Source organism: Pleurodeles waltl, chromosome 1_2, assembly GCF_031143425.1.
Source record: "Pleurodeles waltl isolate 20211129_DDA chromosome 1_2, aPleWal1.hap1.20221129, whole genome shotgun sequence".
Taxonomy (NCBI): domain Eukaryota; kingdom Metazoa; phylum Chordata; class Amphibia; order Caudata; family Salamandridae; genus Pleurodeles; species Pleurodeles waltl.
The window spans coordinates 176,787,586-176,810,565 of record NC_090437.1 but is presented as its reverse complement, the minus strand read 5'-3'; the positions used below and the strand labels follow the sequence as shown (position 1 = coordinate 176,810,565).

General features: G+C 45.5%; 1 protein-coding gene across 1 annotated transcript in view; it reads left to right on the top strand.

The window, feature by feature from the left end:
* Positions 1-22,980, top strand: part of GSR (glutathione-disulfide reductase) — a 175,813-nt gene that overhangs the window by 49,521 nt on the left and 103,312 nt on the right. The window contains exons 4-5 of the mRNA XM_069237415.1: positions 8,158-8,227; positions 18,803-18,950. Of these exons, the coding sequence (XP_069093516.1) occupies positions 8,158-8,227; positions 18,803-18,950 (218 nt within the window). The remainder of the gene's footprint in view (positions 1-8,157; positions 8,228-18,802; positions 18,951-22,980) is intronic.

Sequence of the window (22,980 nt, the reverse complement as noted above, 5' to 3'; positions counted from 1 at the left end):
AAAAGAGAAAATTCTCCTCGGAGCCGAAAACAAGCAAAGACACAGTTTCGGTGCCAAAACGCCCTGCAACCGAACCGACTGCCAGCTCGTATTCAGAGGAACAATCACTGTCCTCTCAAATGCGCAAACACAGATTTGAAGAAGAGTTACAAACCACTGACGTAGACCACACCCAGAAGCGGATCTTCATACAGAGTGGGACAGGGAAGATCAGCACTCTTCCCCCAATCAGGAGGAAAAGGAGACTCGAGTTCCAAACTCAAGAACAAACACCACAAGCAAAAGTGGTGAAGAAAGTAACTCCACCACCCTCTCCTCCACCTGTAACTCATACATCACCGGCACAGACTCCGTCACATTCACCAGCTCATACCACCATGAGCCAAGATGACCAGGATGCTTGGGACCTATATGACGCCCCAGTATCAGACAATAGTCCTGAGTCGTACCCTACCAAGCCCTCACCACCTGAGGACAGCACAGCGTATGCACAGGTGGTAGCTAGGGCAGCAGAGTTCCATAACGTGTCGTTATACTCAGAACCTGTCGAGGATGACTTCCTTTTCAACACCCTCTCCTCCACCCATAGCACCTATCAAAGCCTGCCTATGCTCCCGGGAATGCTAAGGCACGCAAGACAGATCTTTAAAGAACCTGTCAAAAGCAGAGCGATAACTCCACGGGTGGAGAAAAAATATAAAGCACCGCCCACGGACCCTGCTTATATCACATCACAACTGCCACCAGATTCAGTTGTGGTAGGGGCAGCTCGCAAGAGAGCCAACTCGCACACATCAGGCGACGCCCCACCTCCGGACAAAGAGAGCCGCAAGTTCGACGCAGCTGGGAAAAGGGTTGCTGTACAAGCTGCAAACCAGTGGCGCATCGCGAACTCTCAGGCGCTCCTAGCGCGATATGACAGAGCCCATTGGGATGAGATGCAGCATCTTATCGAGCATCTACCCAAAGAATTACAAAAACGGGCAAAACAAGTGGTTGAGGAGGGACAAAATATCTCTAATAACCAAATACGCTCCTCTATGGATGCAGCGGATACAGCTGCAAGAACAATAAATACCGCGGTAACCATAAGAAGGCACGCATGGTTGCGCACCTCCGGGTTTAAACCCGAGATTCAACAAGCAGTGCTCAATATGCCGTTCAACGAACAACAATTGTTTGGACCCGAAGTGGACACGGCAATTGAGAAATTAAAAAAGGACACTGACACAGCCAAGGCCATGGGCGCACTCTATTCCCCGCAGGGCAGAGGCACTTTTGGCACATTTCGCAGACCAACCTTCAGAGGGGGGTTTCGGGGTCAAGCCACACAAGCCAGCACCTCACAATCAACACCGTCTACCTACCAGGGACAGTACCAAAGGGGAGGCTTTCGGGGCCAGTACAGAGGGGGACAATTCCCTAGAAACCGGGGAAAATTTCAAGGTCCCAAAACCCCTACAACCAAACAGTGACTCACAAGTCCCTCAACCCCTTCACACAACACCAGTGGGGGGAAGACTAAGCCAATTTTACAAAGCTTGGGAGGAGATAACAACAGACACTTGGGTCTTAGCAATTATCCAACATGGTTATTGCATAGAATTTCTCCAAATCCCTCCAAATGTCCCACCAAAAACACAAAATATGTCAAAACAGCATTTAGACCTTCTGGAATTAGATGTTCAGGCATTACTGCAAAAGGACGCAATAGAATTTGTACCACGTACACAAAGGAACACAGGAGTTTACTCACTGTACTTTCTAATACCAAAAAAAGACAAAACACTGAGACCAATCTTAGATCTCAGAACACTAAACATCTACATCAAATCGGAACACTTTCACATGGTCACGTTACAAGACGTATTACCACTGCTAAAACAACAAGACTATATGACAACCTTAGATCTAAAGGACGCGTATTTCCACATACCGATACATCCCTCGCACAGGAAATACCTAAGGTTCGTATTCAAGGGAATACATTACCAATTCAAAGTGTTGCCGTTCGGTATAACGACCGCACCAAGAGTATTTACAAAATGCCTAGCAGTAGTAGCTGCACATATCAGAAGGCAGCAAATACACGTGTTCCCCTACCTAGACGATTGGCTAATCAAGACCAACTCCCCAACAAAGTGTTCACACCACACAGAGTATGTCATACAAACCCTCTACAAACTCGGTTTCTCCATCAACTATGCAAAATCACACATTCTGCCGTGCAAAACACAGCAATACTTAGGAGCAACAATCAACACAACAAAGGGGATAGCCACTCCAAGTCCACAAAGGGTTCAACATTTTTACAAGGTTATACAAGCCATGTATCCGACACAAAAAATACATGCAAAGATGATATTAAAACTCCTAGGCATGATGTCTTCATGCATAGCCATTGTCCCAAACGCAAGACTGCACATGAGGCCCTTACAACAGTGCCTAGCATCGCAATGGTCACAGGCACAGGGTCACCTTCTAGATCTGGTGTTGATAGACCGCCAAACATACATCTCGCTTCTATGGTGGAACAGTATAAATTTAAACAAAGGGCGGCCTTTCCAAGACCCAGTGCCACAATACATGATAACAACAGATGCTTTCATGACAGGGTGGGGAGCACACCTCAATCAACACAGCATCCAAGGACAATGGGACGTACATCAAACAAAGTTGCATATAAATCACCTCGAATTGTTAGCAGTATTCCTAGCGTTGAAAGCATTTCAACCCATCATAACCCACAAATACATTCTTGTCAAAACAGACAACATGACAACAATGTATTATCTAAACAAACAGGGGGGAACACACTCGACACAGCTGTGCCTCCTGGCACAAAAGATATGGCAATGGGCAATTCACAACCACATTCGCCTAATAGCACAGTTTATTCCAGGGATCCAGAATCAACTAGCAGACAACCTCTCTCGAGATCACCAACAAGTCCACGAATGGGAGATTCACCCCCAAATTCTAAACACTTATTTCCACATTTGGGGAACACCTCAAATAGACCTATTTGCAACAAAGGAGAACGCAAAATGCCAAAACTTTGCATCCAGGTACCCACACAGGCAGTCTCAAGGCAATGCTCTATGGATGAATTGGTCAGGGATATTTGCATACGCTTTTCCCCCTCTCCCTCTCCTTCCATATCTAGTAAACAAATTGAGTCAAAACAAACTCAAACTCATACTAATAGCACCAACATGGGCAAAACAACCCTGGTACACAACACTACTAGACCTGTCAGTAGTACCCCATGTCAAGCTACCCAACAGGCCAGATCTGCTAACACAACACAAACAACAGATCAGGCATCCAAACCCAGCATCGCTGAATCTAGCAATCTGGCTCCTGAAATCCTAGAATTCAGACATTTAAACCTCACCCAAGAATGTATGGAGGTCATAAAACAGGCTAGAAGGCCATCCACTAGACACTGCTATGCAAGTAAATGGAAAAGATTTGTTTGCTACTGCCATAGTAATCAAGTTCAACCATTACATGCATCTCCAAAGGATGTAGTAGGATACTTACTACATTTGCAGAAATCAAATCTGGCCTTCTCTTCCATAAAGATACACCTCGCAGCAATTTCTGCATACCTGCAGATTACCCATTCAACTTCACTATTTAGGATACCTGTCATTAAAGCGTTTATGGAAGGCCTAAAAAGAATTATACCACCAGGAACACCACCTGTTCCTTCATGGAACCTCAACATCGTCTTAACAAGACTCATGGGTCCACCTTTCGAACCCATGCATTCTTGCGAAATGCAATTCTTAACGTGGAAGGTTGCATTTCTCATTGCCATTACATCTCTAAGAAGAGTAAGCGAAATTCAAGCGTTTACTATACAAGAACCTTTTATTCAAATACACAAAAACAAGGTAGTTCTAAGAACCAGTCCTAAATTTTTACCAAAAGTTATTTCACCGTTCCACTTAAATCAAACAGTAGAACTACCAGTGTTCTTTCCACAGCCAGACTCAGTAGCTGAAAGGGCACTACATACATTAGACATCAGAAGAGCACTAATGTACTACATTGACAGAACAAAACTAATTAGGAAAACAAAACAACTGTTTATTGCATTTCAAAAACCTCATACAGGGAACCCAATATCAAAACAGGGTATAGCCAGATGGATAGTTAAGTGTATCGAAACCTGCTACCTTAAAGCAAAAAGAGAGCTGCCCATTACACCAAAGGCACACTCAACCAGAAAGAAAGGCGCTACCATGGCCTTCCTAGGAAATATTCCAATGAACGAAATATGTAAGGCAGCCACATGGTCTACGCCTCACACATTTACTAAGCACTACTGTGTAGACGTGTTATCCGCACAACAAGCCACAGTAGGTCAAGCCGTACTAAGAACTTTATTTCAAACTACTTCCACTCCTACAGGCTGAGCCACCGCTTTTGGGGAGATAACTGCTTACTAGTCTATGCACAGCATGTGTATCAACAGCTACACATGCCACCGAACTGAAAATGTCACTTACCCAGTGTACATCTGTTCGTGGCATTAGTCGCTGCAGATTCACATGCGCCCACCCGCCTCCCCGGGAGCCTGTAGCCGTTTGGAAGTAATCTTCAACATTTGTACATTTGTAAATATATTACTTAAACTTTATTTTGTACATACTTATTCATTCCATTGCATGGGCACTATTACTAACATACACAACTCCTACCTCACCCTCTGCGGGGAAAACAATCTAAGATGGAGTCGACGCCCATGCGCAATGGAAACAAAGGAGGAGGAGTCCCTCGGTCTCGTGACTCGAAAAGACTTCTTCGAAGAAAAACAACTTGTAACACTCCGACCCAACACCAGACAGCGGACTATGCACAGCATGTGAATCTGCAGCGACTAATGCCACAAACAGATGTACACTGGGTAAGTGACATTTTCATTCTTTGACGCCTGACAAAATAAATGGACAGAGGAGACCGTACCAGTGTGCCACAGGATGATCGCTTTCCCACCTGGGATGTGACAGTCAAGGGCGGCAGACCTAGAGGGTGAAGGACACTCTTCAGATTGGAGTCACACTGCTGATGTCAAGTTAAGGGGGCTGCTAAGGGTGCAATCAAATGAGTAGGAAAACCGATATCAGCACATACGGGTGGCATGATACTTGATGCACAAAGGGAAAGCAGTCCCCTTGGGACAAGTCAGGCAGCCTTGGAGAAACCAGCGCGTTTCCCATTAATGGACGCCTCCTTCTTTAAAAAACTCCTTCCCATTTTGGAAAGCAAATGCAGAAATGGAGTTCTACGGTCCCTTGCAGGTCTCCATCTCTGCATCCTCAGCCAATCACAAATGTAAATTTCGACCTTCGTAATTAATATATGTTAGGCAGGTCGTTTGTGACGAAACATGAACGGACAATTTGGAATGCAGTGATTTAGGTCGCATTGCAAATTGCATTTTCATTTACAAAACAGTCAGTGTGCAAACATCTGTACATCTGGCAGCAGAGAGAGTTCTCCGTGGAGTCCCTTAGAGTCTTTGGTGACCAAATTGTTAGTGGAGTAAAAGTGAAATGTTATTCTTATCATTTAATTTGCTTTTTCCACTGTTAAGTGGGAGTTTTCTTTGAAGGAAAATTCCATTAGTGGTAACTTCAGAAGAGCATAAGTCCATAAGGGCAATGCATTTTTTCAGCGTCAAATTGTCTGACAAAAACTACTTCACAGAAACATTAATTGTAAAGTTGATGGTTTCACATCACCATGTCTGAATCTGCTTCTGTCACGGCCCCTCGGCTCCGTGTTCTACCAGAACTCCATCCCAAGATTTATTTTCAGACATGGCTTCACCCATTCCATTTTGGATTCCAAACCAGACTTGATCACAGAAACATGATTACTGCCTTCAGTATCTCACTAAATCAAAACTCCGCCCTCTGAGTCCAAATATTTTCCCTGCTAAAAGAACCTCATGTACCTCTTGGCTGCCTCTGTTGTCTCAGCAACTCCACAGGGCTGTAGGACACAGTCTCCTCTGTTAACGCGTTTTTAGGGTCAGAGTGCGATAGTATGCTCTAGTTCATGTGTCTCGCTTGCGAGACACTGTTGTTAATATTGTTGCCTACCATATGTTGGCTTGCATGGCGCTCTTCTTTAAAGCCTTGTACTTGGTCACTGCAGGCCAAGCATCATTTCTATTCCTTTCTGTGGAGCGAGCAGCAGGCACTGATTGATTCAACTTAAAAAGTGCCCGTCTGCTGCTCCCAACGTGATTGAAGTATTATTTTGTTCTTTTTAACTTATTGTGCCCTGCAAAAACGTGCCTAGCAGGATAAGCAGAATGGCTGAGTTTTACTTTCTATAGTTAAGTTTCTTTTAGTTTGCCAAGTTTTCTGTTCTCACTTTGCACTCATGTTATTTTTTGTTTTTGCTCATTGTGTTGCTGTTCTCAAAATATGTTGATTATCTTGTTCTAAATATTGCAAAGCAACATTGTTTCTTTCTTATGCGTAAATTGCAAGATTATGCTGTAACACATAATCGTGCAGTACACCACAATCCAATCCAATCCGCCCCACTGCAGTCCAATCTCCCCCACACAATCCAATCCATCCCAGTCAATTCAGTCCACCCCGGATTATTCCATTCCAATCCACCCCAGACCAGTGCAATCCACCCCATTCCAATCTACTGCACAGTCAACCCCACTCCAATCCAACACACTCCACCCCACTCCAGTTCAGTCCATTCAACCTCCTACAATCCATCCCACTCCAGTGCGCCCCACTGCAATCCGCCCCACCTTACCCCACGCCAGTCCTCCCTAATCCAGTCCACCCCACTCCAATCCATCCTACTCCAGTCCACACAAGTCCTCCAGACACAGTCCAATCTTTCCTTGCGCACCAATCCAGTCCATCCCAGCTCACCCCAGCCCACTCCACTCCACTCCAACGCACATCACTCCAATCCAGTCTACCCAGCTCCAACCCAATCCAGTCCACTCCAAATCAGTCCACCTCACTCAAATCCAATCTACCATACATCAATCCAGACCACCCCACACCAATTCTATCCACCATATTCCAACGCACCCCATTCCAATCCAATTCACCCCACTCCAGTCCAATCCACCCTACTCTAATCCACCACAGTCCAATCCACCCCACTCAAATCCAGTTCGTCCCACTACAATCCACCCAGTACAATCTATTACACCTCATTCCAGTCCATTACACACCATCCAGTCCAATCCATCAACCCACCTCCAACCAAATCAAACCCAATCCACCCAACTCCATCCCTCTACAGTCCTTCTCAGTTCGGTTCACACCAATCTAATCCACCCACCCCAATCCACCCCATCCCACTCCAATCAATTCTAGTATAGTCCACCGCACCTCACTCCAGTCCTCCCCAGGCTAATCCAATACACCTTAATCCACCCGCCCCAATCCACTCCATACCAATTCACCACACTCCTGTCCATTCCAATCACTTCAGTCCAGTCCACCCCAATCTAGTCCACCACTGTCCAATCCAATGCACCTCAATCAGATCCACCTCACTCCAAAAAATTCTACCCACTCCAGTCTACCCCACTCCAATTCCCCCACCCCAGTCCAACCTACCGCACTCCAATCCACCCAAATCCAATCCAATCTAGTCCACCTCACTCCAGTCCAATGCACCTCACTACAATTCAATCCAATAATACACAGATGAAAATTAACTTTGCAGGTTACTCTTAAACGCTGCCTCTATCATGCACAGCCTAAAGTTTCTCCAACCTCACTTGGAACCATGCTCCAGCAGGGCTGGCTTTATTTTCTGGCTAGTTTATGGTTTCTGGATTGGATGACACGTCCCACGTGTCTTGTATCCCACCATCTTGCAGGATTAGTTGCTCCTTTCCTGGTCCTCGAAAAGCTAATTAGACATTCCCTTTTAGAATCAGAGAGAAACTTTTTTTTTTTTTGTGCGCAATTTTTCTTTTAAGTAGGTTGATGGCAGATTCGATTTGTGGAACAGATGTATTTGACTGAAATCCATCTTCCTTGGCACAGTGGATATTACTGTTCTGCCTGTTTTGTTTACGTAGTTAAAACATCTAAAGGTAAAGTGTGATTTGGCTTTGTAACAGTAGTTTGTATGTTGTTGCAGAACAATTAAAGAAAAACGAGACGCCTACGTAAGCCAACTGAATGGCATCTATCAAAATAACCTAAACAAGGTTTGTAAACACCCTTAAAGATATGCTATAGTATTTTATTTTAGTCTTTCTATTTAGCTCTCCCGGCCCTTACCAGGCCACAGAGCACTTTCTGCTTGTTCGAATAAACAGTAACTCGCTTTGTTGTGTGAGGTTGGTAAAAATATGCATTTTTTATAGTGCGGGTGATGTGGGAAGTATTCATGTCATTTGTGAGGTTTGGAGGTGTTCTCCAGTTATGTTACACCAAACTTGTGGCTGCACTTCACGTGATTCAGAAAACGTGAGTGGGATAAAGTTGAGTTTGTTTATACGTACAAAGCAAGCACTTGAGCCAATAAATGAGGAATTGCCTGCTGTACTTTGCTTGTTGAGCGTCATATAACATATTTTTCACTTGGTAATGTTTACTTATTATTTCATTAATCCTGTAACAAGTATCTAGAGAGGACAAGCAAAATAAGGCTGAAAAAAAGAGAATTTTGAAAATTACGCAAATGCGCTATTTGTAGTGTTTAAAGTGTGCTCTCAATAGATCTATTCACAAGTTTCTGCATCTTTATTCATTAATTTTCTCCTTCAATGCATGTTTATATTTAGAATGCATATGTTACATTTAGCCAGATTCTGCAGTATTTTGTAATCTCCTTATGATTCAACCAATTCACAAGGTATTTGTCACATAAGGCATTTGCATAGGTAAAACCGTCACAGAATCAAGAATGTGCTTTTTGCCATCCTAGATGGGCTTAACTCACAAAACCCCATAGTGAAATGTTTGTGCGGCTGAATCCGCTTACTGAAGCTGCTATATAAGTCAGCCCATCTGCAAAATTTGTCCGACACACACAGACCCGAAAGCTTTTGTAGATAGTTTTCCATCCTGGAACCATCTGGAGATTTGCTTAGGCAAAAGGAAGAAGAAATAATTTTCGAGATTTGAATGCCAAAAAGCCCTCAAAATTGATGAAGTGAATGAAGGACGTTTCTCCATTGAGCAACAGGGAGTACTTTCCTTGTTGAGGGAAAAGCGTAGCTTATTAATTTTAACAGGCTGTTTCCTCATACTGAAGTCTACATGTGTACCATCCTAGAAATCGAGGTGCCACAGGTATTTGACCATATCAGAAAAAAGATGTTGTTGGACACATTTATTTTAGTCATGACATAGGCCCTCCTTACAAATATTGTGGAATTTAGTGTTGGAGTGCTGCGGCACTACAAACTGTGATTCCAGCTGGTATCCCCAAACCAAATTCCAGCGATTTTGAGACCTCCCCTCCCCACATCCCCCCTACCTTTTGAATGAAGAACAACCCATTGGACCTGGTAATGGTAATACTGCGTCCTTTTCTAGGTAGTTTTCCTCGATTCAATAGGAAAAAAGTCTGACATTTTCCAGCTGCTCTGAGCAGGTGAAAAGTGTCTGCAGTAGGACGGTGGGGGTTGTGAGGTTTAAAGGGTGTAGGAGCAGGGGTGCAGAGCAGGCTTGTGCCCGAAGGAGCTGTGATGCTGCCCAGTGCCACTGCCCCAGCAGCAGTACAGACAGGCCCAGTATGTCCAGGTCTAGAAATGTCAGGTACAAACCTACAGACCTTATAATTCCGGGCCAGAGAGACTTTGAATTGCAAGTAAAATTTCACTAATAATGAGAGCTGAATGGGTGAGGTGAATTCCTGTACTTAGTTTCCTTTGCGGCTCCCTTGCACAGCTCTTCTGCAACAGAAGCTCAGTATTATTAAATACTGCAGATGGTGGACATCAGCCTCATATTGCTGAACCCAACAGGGTCCGCCTGGGGTTGATCTCAAAGAGAGACACTTGGTCTCTTTAATTCCCTTGGAGGTGTTCTTTATTAGTATGAACTATGCCAGGCAGTTCTTGGATCTGTTTGCGTCATTCAACAACATCATCAATTAACCCATTCTAATATTCAGGCTAACAGACATTGGTGTCTCTGGCCTCACGTGGATAACATCGTACTTATAGCATTGTCATCAAGTAGTAGCTCTTTTCTCTTTTGGTCTGAGCTTAAAGCTTTTGGGGATCGGTGTCCCACAGGGTATGATACTGTTGCCCCTCCTGTTTAACATCTTCATGCTTCTTTGGCTAACCTACTTTGTCGAGAAGGGGTGCACTTTTAAATGTACTTGGATGACACCAAAACAATTTTTGGTCTCTCATCATCCAAATGGCTCAAGACCTATTTATCAAATAAGATCAGATTGTTTAACTTTGATTCACTAGTGGATGGCTAATCATTTTCAAAATCTGATTCATTTTAAAATAGAGTTTATTCTCTTCCTTCTTATAATCTGTATACAAAAGCCTTGCAATGGAATTACTTGATGGGCCCTATACCACCTGCTGCCGCGTCCGCCAACAGGCTAGGCATATATATTGGTTCTGGTCCCTCTTTGAAGACTGAAATTGCAAGAGTAGCCAAGACCAGGTTCTGGCACATTAGAATGTTAAGATTACTCCTTCGTTTCATATATGAACATATTCAGGTTCCAGGTATCAATACACTAGTGCAGTGTAGCTTGGACTAGTGTCCTACCTCACCACTCCCCACCCTTCTCTTTACCAACTTCACCTGGACCAAAATGCAGTGGACAGACTTATCAATAACCCACCCAAAGTATGCTCATATTTAATCACTGTTAAAACTGTTCCACTGGCTACTTATTAAAAGTAGAGCGGTTTTAAAGCCAAGGTCATTGTCCACAAGGCAGTAAAACCCACCTGACTTTCTGACCTTGAAATCCTTTTTGTACACTTCTCCTCCTGCCATTTGCTCAACCTAGTCAACTCAAATTTCATTACCCATGCATGGTACAAGGAAACCCCCTGACTCCATAATAGGTATTCACAATGGTTTGGAACTGAATAGAAAGGAACATTGCACTTGGGCACTCTCAGACTAGTTTCATCCACTTCCTCTAAATCATTGGTTTTTGAGAGGCTACAAGGTTCCACCTCCAAGGTCTCTATACTTGGTTTGTACTCCTTCATTTGACGTTCTTCATAAAACTTCCCTACTGTTACTGCATACTTCAGACAGGATAATATGGCAAGCCCTTTACCACTGCCCATGCTTCAAAACCTCAGACACCTTCCTCTCTTTCAAATACAAAACCTCAGCAGAGGGAAACAGACACATTGTTCTTGTCTCAGTGGTAAAGTCAATCAAGATGATTTGAGGGCAGTCTATGGCATATCGGAATGTTGGAAACATTTGCTGAACTAAATGAACCTTTAGTCATTGAGTATATAAGGTATTTACCAATGGAGCACGAAGGAAAAGCATTTAAAGACCTCAACATATAGATATTCTGAGTCCACAGCTGTGATACTCATATGGGTCCCCTGACAACTTCTGTTCTAGGGTTCTCTTACTTCAACTGTAAATCTTCACAAACCATTGGGCACTGCACATCACCAGTGTGAACATGTCCAGAACCCTCACTAGTGTGATTAGATCTTAAAAGTATCAATCCTTGATGCCTCTGCAAGGTGCCTCACCCTATTGGGCCCATGCAACTGCCACGCATAGCCCCTTGGGTCCATTGCCCATTGATCTGCTAAAAGGGGTGGTTCCAGTCGGCCAGTGGAGGAAAACTCATTAACCACTAATAGTTGGGCTGTCTAAAGGTAAAGGCACAGGTCAGGGAGCGTGATTCTCCTGGTCATCAGTCGCCTAGAGTGGAGAGTGCTACACAAGGTTTAAACCTGTTCCATAGCAAGCGTCTAAATCCAGCAACTACTGACCAAAAGAAGTAGTCCGGGATCTCAAATTTTGTAAGACAGTAAGGAACTTGGGAAGGTAGATCATTTTAAATAGTGCTGCTCCCCCTAGTAGGGAAAGGGATATGCAGCACCAGCGTTTTACATCCCTGTATAAATAAATTTGACAGAATCCGGCTTAAGTCTCTTTCATGAAATACATTACGTTTCCCCGTCTCATAGACACCCAGGTAAATTAAACCCGCCACCTTCTACATCAGTGGACAAGACTACCCTGCCTGTGGATGCAGGGCATCTGGGGGTATAGCATAGAATTCCCCCAGTTGATCCTAATACCCAAAAAGGAGCAGACGAATCTCCAGAACTCGTGGAAGGGAGTCGTTTGGGTCAGCCAGCAAAAAGCTAAATGAGGTTGGCGTAGACAATCTGCTGATCCATATTATTCCCCTCAGCTGTGCATCCCCAATCCAGTTTGCCAAGGGCTCCATAGCCACCGCAAATAACAAGGATGACAGGGAGCAGCCCTGTCAGGTGCCCCTGCCTAAATAAAACTATTCTGAAAGAGTTCCATTGACTTTAACCCTTGCCCTTATATTACAGTAGAGTAGACACCTTCAGGCCAGGAATGAGGGCTGGAGACTCATCATCTTCAGGAGGGTCAAAATGTGGAACCAGTCCAGAGAGTTGAAGGCTTTCTCGACATCCAGCGCAAGAATTACAGCCTGTTCCCTCACCATGTGTCTATGAGTCATGCAGCCAAACAGGATTCGGAAGTTGTCTTGTGGACCTGCAAGGCATAAAGCTGAACTGGTCAGGGTCTGCAATGCCATTGATGACCTGCATCAAGTGGTTTGCCAGAGCTTTCACCAGTATTTTGGTTTTAGCGTTTAAAAGGGCTATGGCCAGTATGAAGCACAATTCTCTAGCACCTTGTCCAAATTATGGATGAGGACCATGTGCACCTTCCTGAGGACCTGCAGTAAGATGACTTGTGCCCTGGAACTATAAAACACATTTCTCAACGGCTGCACCACCTTAATTTTGACACATTTGAAAAACGTGGGGGGGACAGTCATTTGGTCCTGACTATTTCCTTTGTTTCAGCTGGGATAGAGCCTCTGCAATCTCCCCCTGAATGATGTTCTTCTCTAGGGAATGTATTTCTAATCTCCTTAACTGGGGGACCGGGATGTTGGCGATGAGTGTACTTATCCTTCTCAGCCTCTGGAGAAAGGTGCAGAGTGTATAGGCCTTCCAAATACTGTGCAAAGGTTCGAGCTATGCCCTCCTCTGTATGTGTCAGTGTGCCCCCACGGTGTATGGATCATGGAGATCCATCTCTGACCCTCCTTCTACTTGTCAAGAGACACCAATAACTTTCCTGCATTGCCTCCCTGCTTATAGATCCTACTCCGTTTCGTCTTGTAGAGCGTTCTGGCTTTCTGATGCAGTAGCTGTTAGTAGTTTTCCCTAAGCCATGACAGGTGATCAGCCAGGTGCAGATCAGGAGCCTCTGTGTTTGTCTCCTCACCCTTTTGTGTCTCCCCTTCCAGTTCTAATACTGTCTCCAAACTGCCTCGTCTCGCCCCATTTGCAAGGGAAATCATGTGACTCCTGAGCACCGATTTATAGGCCCCCGACAGGACTGCCCCAAGGCCTCACACCACCTGGTTGTTGCTCATTGTCTGTATTGTCAGGTAGCTCAGTCCATTAGCTCCCAGGGATCCAAAAACCAGCCGGCGCTGATGTGCACTCCAGGGTGCCAGAGCTCCATATACACTGGGGAGTGATTTTAAAATACCCAGCGGGAGGTAGGTCATGTTACGAAATCTGCTTTGGTACGTTAGTGGCAGCAGGAAGTAGTCCAGTCCTGGCACGGATCTGGCAGCGGAGGATGCATGCGAGTATTGTCTAACCCTCTGGTGAGCCGTCTGCCAAAGGTTCACCGGAGCCTCTGTGAACCTACAAAGGCAAGGATCATCCTTGCGCATCCCTCCAGACATCCCTCCTGGCAGTCTATTGTGGAGTATCCTATCAAGGTCCCCTTGAAGGGTAGGATTAAGGTCCTCACCCACCACCAGCAGAACATCAGGGATTTCAGTCAACCAGTCCCCCATCCACCTCAGGCCCTGCCTCCTTGGCGGTACCAAGATGCTACAGCGTTCCCTGTTCCATGTACCCTCCAATGCCATCCAGCACCCACGATGGTCAGCCCATGTTTTGGTCACTAGGAACAAGCAAGATCTGTGAGCTAGTATTCCTGCTTCCACAAACCAGTGGAGTAACTCCCATGGACCAGTGACTTGTGGCAAACTCTACCCAGGAACCCACAGTTAGTGCCAGCTAAGTGCATCTCCTGCAGTATTTTGAGGTCTGGGGATTGTTGTGTTACTTTATTACAACACCCCCCTCTTCATTTTATTACCTAGGCTATTAACATTCTGTGACAGGGTTTTGGGGTAGGGGCCACTGTTCAGAGCCAAAGGCTCAGTGTGGGACATCCCTGGGAGTTAAACCTGGAAGGCCTCCAGCGAACACCCCGCATCCTGTGTGCCAATCATTATTACTCCCCACCATAGCTTCTCTTGCCGCCCTCCCCTCCACTCCAGTCCTCCCTGCCTCCTCGTGCAGTGAGTTTAGAACTACCTGTCACCCCAATGCCCAAGAAGCGAGTCCCCCTCCAAAGTGTAACATACATTTACAGCCACTAGAACCCTACAACAAATGTGTCCAAGCCAGGGTCAAGCCTCGCTGGTACAGGGAGTGGCTGCTCAGCAGCAGCCGTGTCCAGGTTGAGATGCCCACTCCATGCCTGGTAAAGCCCTCCTGGTTCTATCGAAGTGTCCTGGTCTTCACACTACCACGTCTGTGGTCACAGGGTAGACCACCGTTAGGGGGACCATTCAATATCTTACCCTTAGACAACTGTGTCCATGTCTGATTGTCCAGAATCTGTCCACTGCCTTTCTGCGATTGTGCAGTGGTGGGGGTCAGCTCTCCTGCAGCGCCACAGCGTCTGTCCCTCTCCTTTTGCGCTTCAGCCTTAGTAGATGTTGCCCTGGAGCAGCGCTGGGTTTGCCATCCAGTTTAGTGTCCCTTTGGGTACCTTGGGCAGTCAGTAACATTGTTGTTCCAGCCAGTCTCACACCTCCACTGGTGTGACAAAAAACTGAGCCTTAGATTCTGAGCAGGGTATATTTAAGGAGGAAGTAGCACAGTTGCCCTTTCACTGCACCGCAGTCATCTAATCTGGATAGATGTTGACCAGTTGGCCTTCAATGTACCAAGGACCATGGGAGTGTGCATGCTGGAGGATATTGTCTCAATCCCTAAAGTTCATTCAGCGTGCCACTATGGGCTTGGGATAGGCCCCCAGTGCTGGAGGTCTGCCGGTTACCCTGTGCGCTCGTTCCACCGTGCATAGGGTTGAAACTTTCCCTCCCACTACCGTTGATGGCAGTCATTGTTCCACAATCAGCTTGGCGCAGTGGCCCTCCATGTGTTCAGGCACGTCCACCAGGCGGATATTAGTGAGTCAGGAGCACCCCTTGGCATCGTCAAGTTTTGCTGTGAGGAATTCCCCATCTGTCTGTAGTTTGCACAGTTTGGTGTCATAGTGTGCAACCAACGGTTACAGATGCACAGTCATTGATTCCGCAGTATCCGTTCGGTCCACCAGCTTCTTGTGGTCATTTCATAGTAGACCCACATCAACCACTATTGCCTCTATCTTCTTGTTCCAGGGTGTCCTTGGTGTCTCGAACGGCTGTCAGAATTACAGCAGTGTGAACTTTCAAGTCCCATTCTGTCCATTTCTTGGCTGGGTCTTCCACCAGGCAAGCCACCCCTCTCGACCGAGCGCCTGTGCTTGGTAAGCACCATTGAGTAATGGGGAGCATTGATGGGCACTCATGCCAGTATAACTCACTAATGTTTTCTCCCCTCACTGGGCCTTGGAGACTCTGTGCACAGCACCCAGTCTCTCACCCTCCTGACTGGCGCTTCTCCACAGATGGGGACGAGGTGGCCCCACAGGAAAAAAATGATCCTTGGCACTAGCTGGAAAAGCTGGGGCATCCCTGCACCCATGAGATCCCTTGCATGGCCTCGTGGGAAAGGATTACAGAGAGGGAGAATTCTCACGCCATTGGACACTCCACCCCACAATATGTCCCAGTTTTCTCTCCTTTATTTTATAGGGGAGGGGGGCATCGTCTAGAACCCAGTTTTCTCCAGAAAATCTTCACTGTCTGTCCGGCCTCTGGAGCCCAAGGTCCCTCGGGTGTGTCCAGGCCTCAGATCGACCCCAGGGCCGATGTAGCAAACAGGCCAGTTTGCTTCACCAAAGGCTGGCCTCATCCACTACAGCCTCACTTTAGTTACCTTGAGGCTCTCCCAGCGCTGCAGCTGCTTCTGCCACCCATAATCCAGGGGTGAGGGGGGCTGGCATCCAGTCTCCACTGGAGTCGCTACTCCCCCATGCGTCTCTTGGCTGTGGGTTGGCAATGGGGCCGCTTTACTAAGCGGATCTCTCCTTCGGCACTGGGGGCTGGCTGCCTCTAGGCTGTCCATCCACTCTGCTCCTCCAGCACGGTAACCGCTTTGGCCACGCAGGCTCTTCACTGTGACCTACACTTGTTTGACAGCCCCCACTGTGCTTTTAGGTTTGGACTCGACGGCCCATGTTTTTTGACTCGCAGGATGGTTTTAGAGGAAATCCGGCTCTCAAGTTCCACCTGGATACCACAGCGGACTCTCCCACATCCTCAGTGGAATTTATGGCATGAGGGCTGCCAGGATCCTTTTACCAGCGGGCCCTCAGCACCAGCAGCTCAGTTTCAGGTGTCCAACTCCATTGGTGCCTATGCCATGACTGTGTGCCCTATTAATGTGTGGACACACCCACCTCTATTTGCAACTTGGGCTTAGTACATGGGTCATCATTCAGTGGATAAAATAGTTTGCTAATGGCGAGGACTGAAAACATGGAGCCCTTCGTAAATGCACCAATCTGACAACTCTACCATCAAGGCTCCTTACAGCAGAGACAAAGAAGAGTGTTTTGCAGTGAAAATGCTTTTAAAATATGTGATCCTAGGGCAGGAACTCCAATCCCTTGTGTTGTACGTGACCATAGTCATAAGTTCCCAAGGAAAACCACCCTGCTCAGGTGGGACGGGCAGGAGTGCAGCTTCAGGTGGGGAGTGACAACCTCCAAATGCATTATTGACTTGGGAATTGGGTCCCGGGGCCCTGAGGCGTGTTGGCTATATTTGTGTGTTTTTCTTGTGTTTCTCATTTCTCTAAGAGCTTTTGACTTGTTAATATTTTTGGAGCAGAAACGTAAATGTATATAGTGACTGATTTATCAAAAAATAGTAAATGTGCACTCATAGAACTACTCTTTGAACGGGTGCAAATTTACTACTTCTTGGAATTCACAAGTATTGGCAGTGTTAGGCTTGGAAAGCTGCACAAGTCTCAGGTTTCCAGGCCTACTTCTGACAATCAAACACCCAAAAGGTGATGGGATGAATGCTTGAAATAGTCTAAATAATGGGAAACAATTGGAGTAGCATTATTAACCCATTGTTTTTCGCCCACTGTGCCCCTCTAGACAGAGATCCACCTAAAGCAAATCAGTACTGAGCCTTTTCCTCATGGAAGCAGTCCATCCCGAACCTTGATCATCTTACCCCTCTGCCATTCAGACCACTACTTTTGTTAGTTGTGAAATTTGAGATTCACATCCCCCGAACCACACTGACAAAAATACACACCTGCATGCCCTGTTTAAAAGTCCTACGATGGAATTTCTGAAGTTATTTGTGGTCAAATATCAAGTTAAAATGTTTTCTCCGTCTCTTAATCTCTAGTCACCCCATGCCCTGTTTCACCTCTGCTTGCTTGAGAATCATTCCCTCCTTATAACTACTGTTTGTAATTGATGTTAGACTTTGCTTTACATTCTTTCTTTGCACCCTTGTCAAAAAATGCCCTTACACTGTGGTGATCAAAAAAGTCAGTGGAGGATGAACTTCACCCTAAATCACTACTATTGAGGGTCCTATGGGTGTGTGTTATCATCATTACTTTACTAAACAAAGTGTTCCCCACTATAGCTGCCAATATTCGCATTATTGAGTTGATGCACACTGGAGTGTTTAGAGGAAAGGCAGTTCAACTTGTTTTCTAACAATATAGACAGAAGGTTGCGCACTCCTATAGTTGAGATGCTGTGTTCTGCTTGTCAGCTCATCCACTCAGCAGTCATTGGTAGTTGTCCTTGCCCTAGGTGTTTGAGAGGAGAAAAGAGATACTTCCTCAACCATGTCGTCCTTCAGCATGGAGGACAATGCCCTAATCATTCATGGTAAATATGTTGTAATCTAGGCCAGAGGGGGCAGGTAGTTCACATAAAAGCACTACTTGGAGATTTGTCTTTCTTTGGGAATCCGTATAATCAATATAGTACCTCAAAACTCCAAGTAGAAATCCTGGCATAGAACCCCTATCCTTGAGGAAAACTGGTACAGGGGCTGTCATCTCTGTACCTCACAAAGTCAATCAACACCAGAGTCTTCCTACCTATTGCGGAGCTAAAAGTTCATCTCCGGTTAAGAATAATTGGACATATAATTATCTTGTCCAAAGTACCAAAAAAGGAGCATGGGTCGAATTGGGAGAGGACAACATTAGCAGCCACTAGACTTTAGTTTGGAACATATTTTCTTGTTGATTGGAAAGCAAAATGATTTTCCTAAACACATTTTTAATTTGTAAAAAATGCTTAGAGGTAGGTTTTATTAGTATGTCTTCTAACTAATACACTGTATTGTCCTGTTTCAGGCAAAGATAGAAACAATCAATGGCCATGCAACATTTACATCTGATCCAGAACCAATGCTGGTCGTCAACGGGAAAAGCTATACAGCACCGCACATCTTGATAGCCACTGGAGGAAGACCGTCCATTCCACCTGACAGTGAAGTCCCTGGTAGGTCAACACATCTTTGTGTGAAGTTAGGGCCTGATGTAATCTTCTCATTCGAAAACCACCATGTGCAATTTGCACACTGACTAGTTTGCTAATGGGAATGCAATTTGCGGTACAACATAAGTACTTATAGTCTGCATTGTAAACTGTCCTTTCTCAGGGCATTACAAAAATACCTGATCATGAATAGTACGTAAGCAGGTCGCTGTAAGCTCGTGATTGGCTTCAAATGTAGGGATTGTGCACTGCAGTGGACAGCTTTTAATAAAGAAGAATTACTGTTTGAGAAGCCATTGGGGTGAGCAGGAAGTAGCACTCTGCCTACCCTCCCCGAGGCCAAACACACAATGCCCAAATGAGAAGATACCATTACTCCTGGAGGTGTTGGCATTTGATCAATGGTTGGCGAACGCAGTTGCTTTCATAAACCATTGATACATCCTTTGGAGATAAGTGAAGGACGCCTCCTCCTAGTTGCGTTTTGGACATTGTCACAAAACCTCTTTTATGACTCTAAAAGACTTTTCCAACTTAAAAAGAGGTATTTTTGTCGTTGTAAAACCTGTGACTTTGCGAGTTGTAGACTTTGAAATCGCAAAATACCTTTGTACATAATGGCTTTAGTGTCTTTCTTAAAGCATGTAAAGAATCGTAGTCTGCAGGATTTAAATAAGTACTTTTCAGGGCCTACACGAAAAATTAGACAACGTTGCTACCACACAGAACAATGAAAACAACTCTTTCTTTTTATGTCCTGACTTTTCCTGTGGGAAGTCTAAAGGCTAGGGTCCTATAACATGCAGATTTTCCTTGAATACACCGACTGTTCTTATTGTAAATGATAAATAGCGGGTAACTCTTTGCAATCCTCAGGGACTTGTGAATGTCACTGCGGGTACAGTGTCATTTCACTTTTATGATGGCGCTGATATACTGGGCTTGTTAGTTAAAGCCTCCACAAAATCATATGTGTCTGTTATAAGGGGTATTTTATGAAAATAAATAAAGTAACAATGTGAATCCTCATAGGGAACCCCAAAAATGTATAGGGCCTATATTTTTTATGTTCATGTTGAGAGACTTTGCGGGGATTTCTGATCTATCATACACATTTAATAAGTATGTGGCTCCATTAGTCTGAAGATTACAATGTATGATGTTTTTTTCGAAGTTGAAACTCCTCGCATGTTCTAACATCACCTCAGAATTCCAGATTTGCAATTTGTGAGTGTCTGCATCAGGAGCTACGATATGTGCGCAGGAACGCTCGTTTTTTCCTGGGGAATACATGATCAAACTGCTCTAACTGCGTCGTGTTTCCACACTTTGCATTCTATAACTGTTCTTCGGATTGTTAACACTTTTAATGAAGCCTGGTTGTTGCTAATTGAAGCTGGACCTAGAAACTCTGGGCCCTTATTCTAAGTATATTAGGAAAGAGGGGTGTGACTACTGTTACTCTCATATCGAGTACAACAATGAGAACTAACGTGCTGATTTGATATTTCTCACAGAGAAATTGCCTTTTTGCCACTCAAATTCTCCCATTAAATTGTGGCAGGTTAACCTGATAAAATATGTTCGGACTTTAGCTGTAAACTTGGAATCAGGACCTTCATTTAAAGTATGATTTGTGAGCAAATTCCGACCCAAGCCGCCCGCCTGGCGGGAACCGCCAGAAGACCGTACCGTGGTCAAATGACCGCGGCGGTCATTCTGACTTTCCCGCTGGGCCGGCGGGCGACCGCCAGAAGGCCGCCCGCCGGCCCAGCGGGAAAGCCCCTTCAACAATGAAGCCGGCTCCGAATGGAGCCAGCGGAGTTGAAGGGGTGCGACAGGTGCAGTGGCACCTGTCGCGATTTTCAGTGTCTGCCAAGCAGACACTGAAAATCTTGCTGGGGCCCTGTTAGGGGGCCCCACGACACCCGTTCCCGCCAGCCTTACACCGCCAGGAACAGGCTGGCGGGAAGGGGGTCGGAATCCCAAGCAGCGCCGCCATGGAGGATTCCTTTGGCCAGGGGAAAACCAGCGGGAAACCACCGGTTTCCCTTTTCTGTCAGAATTGGCCAGGAAACCGCCAGCCTGTTGGCGGTGCTTCCGTGGTCGTTGGCCCTGGCGGTCACCCTGTGTCTCCCATGAAAGGGCCTGCCACTTGAAGACGTGAAGAATCTCTTTCTGTACCTTGCTTATGCACCCCGCCACCATTTTAGGGACCTCTATGATTACCTCACCAAACATCAGCTCCACAGTTATGTCAGTTGGTGGAAAGTGAGTGTAAACACTATTTCTACATTTAGCTGATTTTATAAATTTTTATATTCTGGTTTTCTTTTTCGAACGTAACCAATTAGAGTTACAGGTGCCCTAAACACTAGGAGCTCCCGAAGGAGTGCAGCAGGTTCTAAGTTATCCTTAAATCAATTTTTGGAGGGGTTCAGAGACCAGGCCTCCAGTTTCTTTGTGACCTGGCAAGAAAAGGAGGAGCAGAGGCTTGTATCCTGGTTTTGGGGACTTCAAACTGTTCAGACCAGGGGGTATCTCCCATTGGTGCAGCAGGTGCAGCGGCACTAGGGCCCAGAGGCCTGAGGGGGCCCACTGAACTTTAACTATTGCTATATATCATAGTTCAGACAGCGGCCATGGGGTAATTTGCTTTGTTGCATTAATGTCTGACACACTGGCTATACCACTGGTTCGGTCGTTTCCAAACTTGGTCGGACTGCCCTATAGGGCAATCGGACAGTGCCCCAGGGTGTGTGGACCGCTCTTATTGGTGGTTTGTGAGCTTGTTTTTATGGTCCAGTGGGCTAATTTTATTTTCTGTAGTATTACCTCAAACATTGCCTGCAGCAAGCACGAATATATGCAGTCACCATATCTTGAAAAACACTTGTACAGCTTGTCTTTACAAGTTCAAAACTCCCCTGATTTACAAGTTAGGGCTTATTTTATATTTGTACCTGGGCCGATTTTTTTTCTCCAGTCTGACCCGGTCTCCAAAATACCCATCATATACTGGATCCGTGTCAACCCATGATGCCACAATGTGTGCACTTACCTGCACTTATGTGCTGGGCAGGAGCGGGACTTAAGCGCTCTGCAACCTCTCTGCCTACTTCAGGTTCCACACTACCTTTAACATAACTTCACATAAAGATCTGGTGACACTAGGTTTCCAGTCAAATCAGATTATCTGTGGACCTGGCTGTGACTGGTGCTCTGTCTAACACAACAGTAATTAGGAATTGTTGGGAACAAAAGATTTAATGATGCCTGTGTTGGCCAAAACCATATTCTAAGGTCTTGCATAAACACTGCTTAGGGTATTTATCTATAGTGGGTCGGGGGTGTACTTCTGCCACCAGAGCATATCGTCCTACGAGGCCATATCTTTAGGGGCATTGCACTAAAACGATGACTATTAAACCAGTCTGGTGAGTCACACCCTTTCCAAGGCGACTTTGGTAGTATCCAAATTGCGCAAAAGGCTGATGTAGTGTGACACTGTTCCGCATGTCTCCGGGGACAAGATTAAAAGCACAGCCTTTGAGTTCAAATCGAACACCAAGACTGTGAATGTCACTGAGATGCCCTTTCACCTTCTTGGCAAGGTCATGTTCCCTTGAAAAGAGTCTCTTCAGAAGTCAAGAACAAAATCAGCCAGACCATGCATTCTGGGAGCTGCTCCCTTCTAAAACACAGGTGTGAATATAAGCCCAAAAAGAAAGTAACAACAAACTGTGATATCCTGCTTCCCTCCCCGTTTCTTATAATTCAGTTATGGAAGGGATAACTGTCTTTTGTAGGTCATGAGACGTGGGAGGAATATGTGTTCAGCTCACCATTGACGATTTATGGGTCTGACACAAAGACCAAAAAATCCTAAAATCCAGAAACCACTAGCTTACTTGGCACAGCTTTTGAGAGGTGCATGGCTTATCTGTACCAGTTGGTTTCTGAAAAGAATGCCTTAATTCCAGAACATTAGCGTACGGTTTGAGCTCCATCTTTAACTTGAAAGAAATTACGA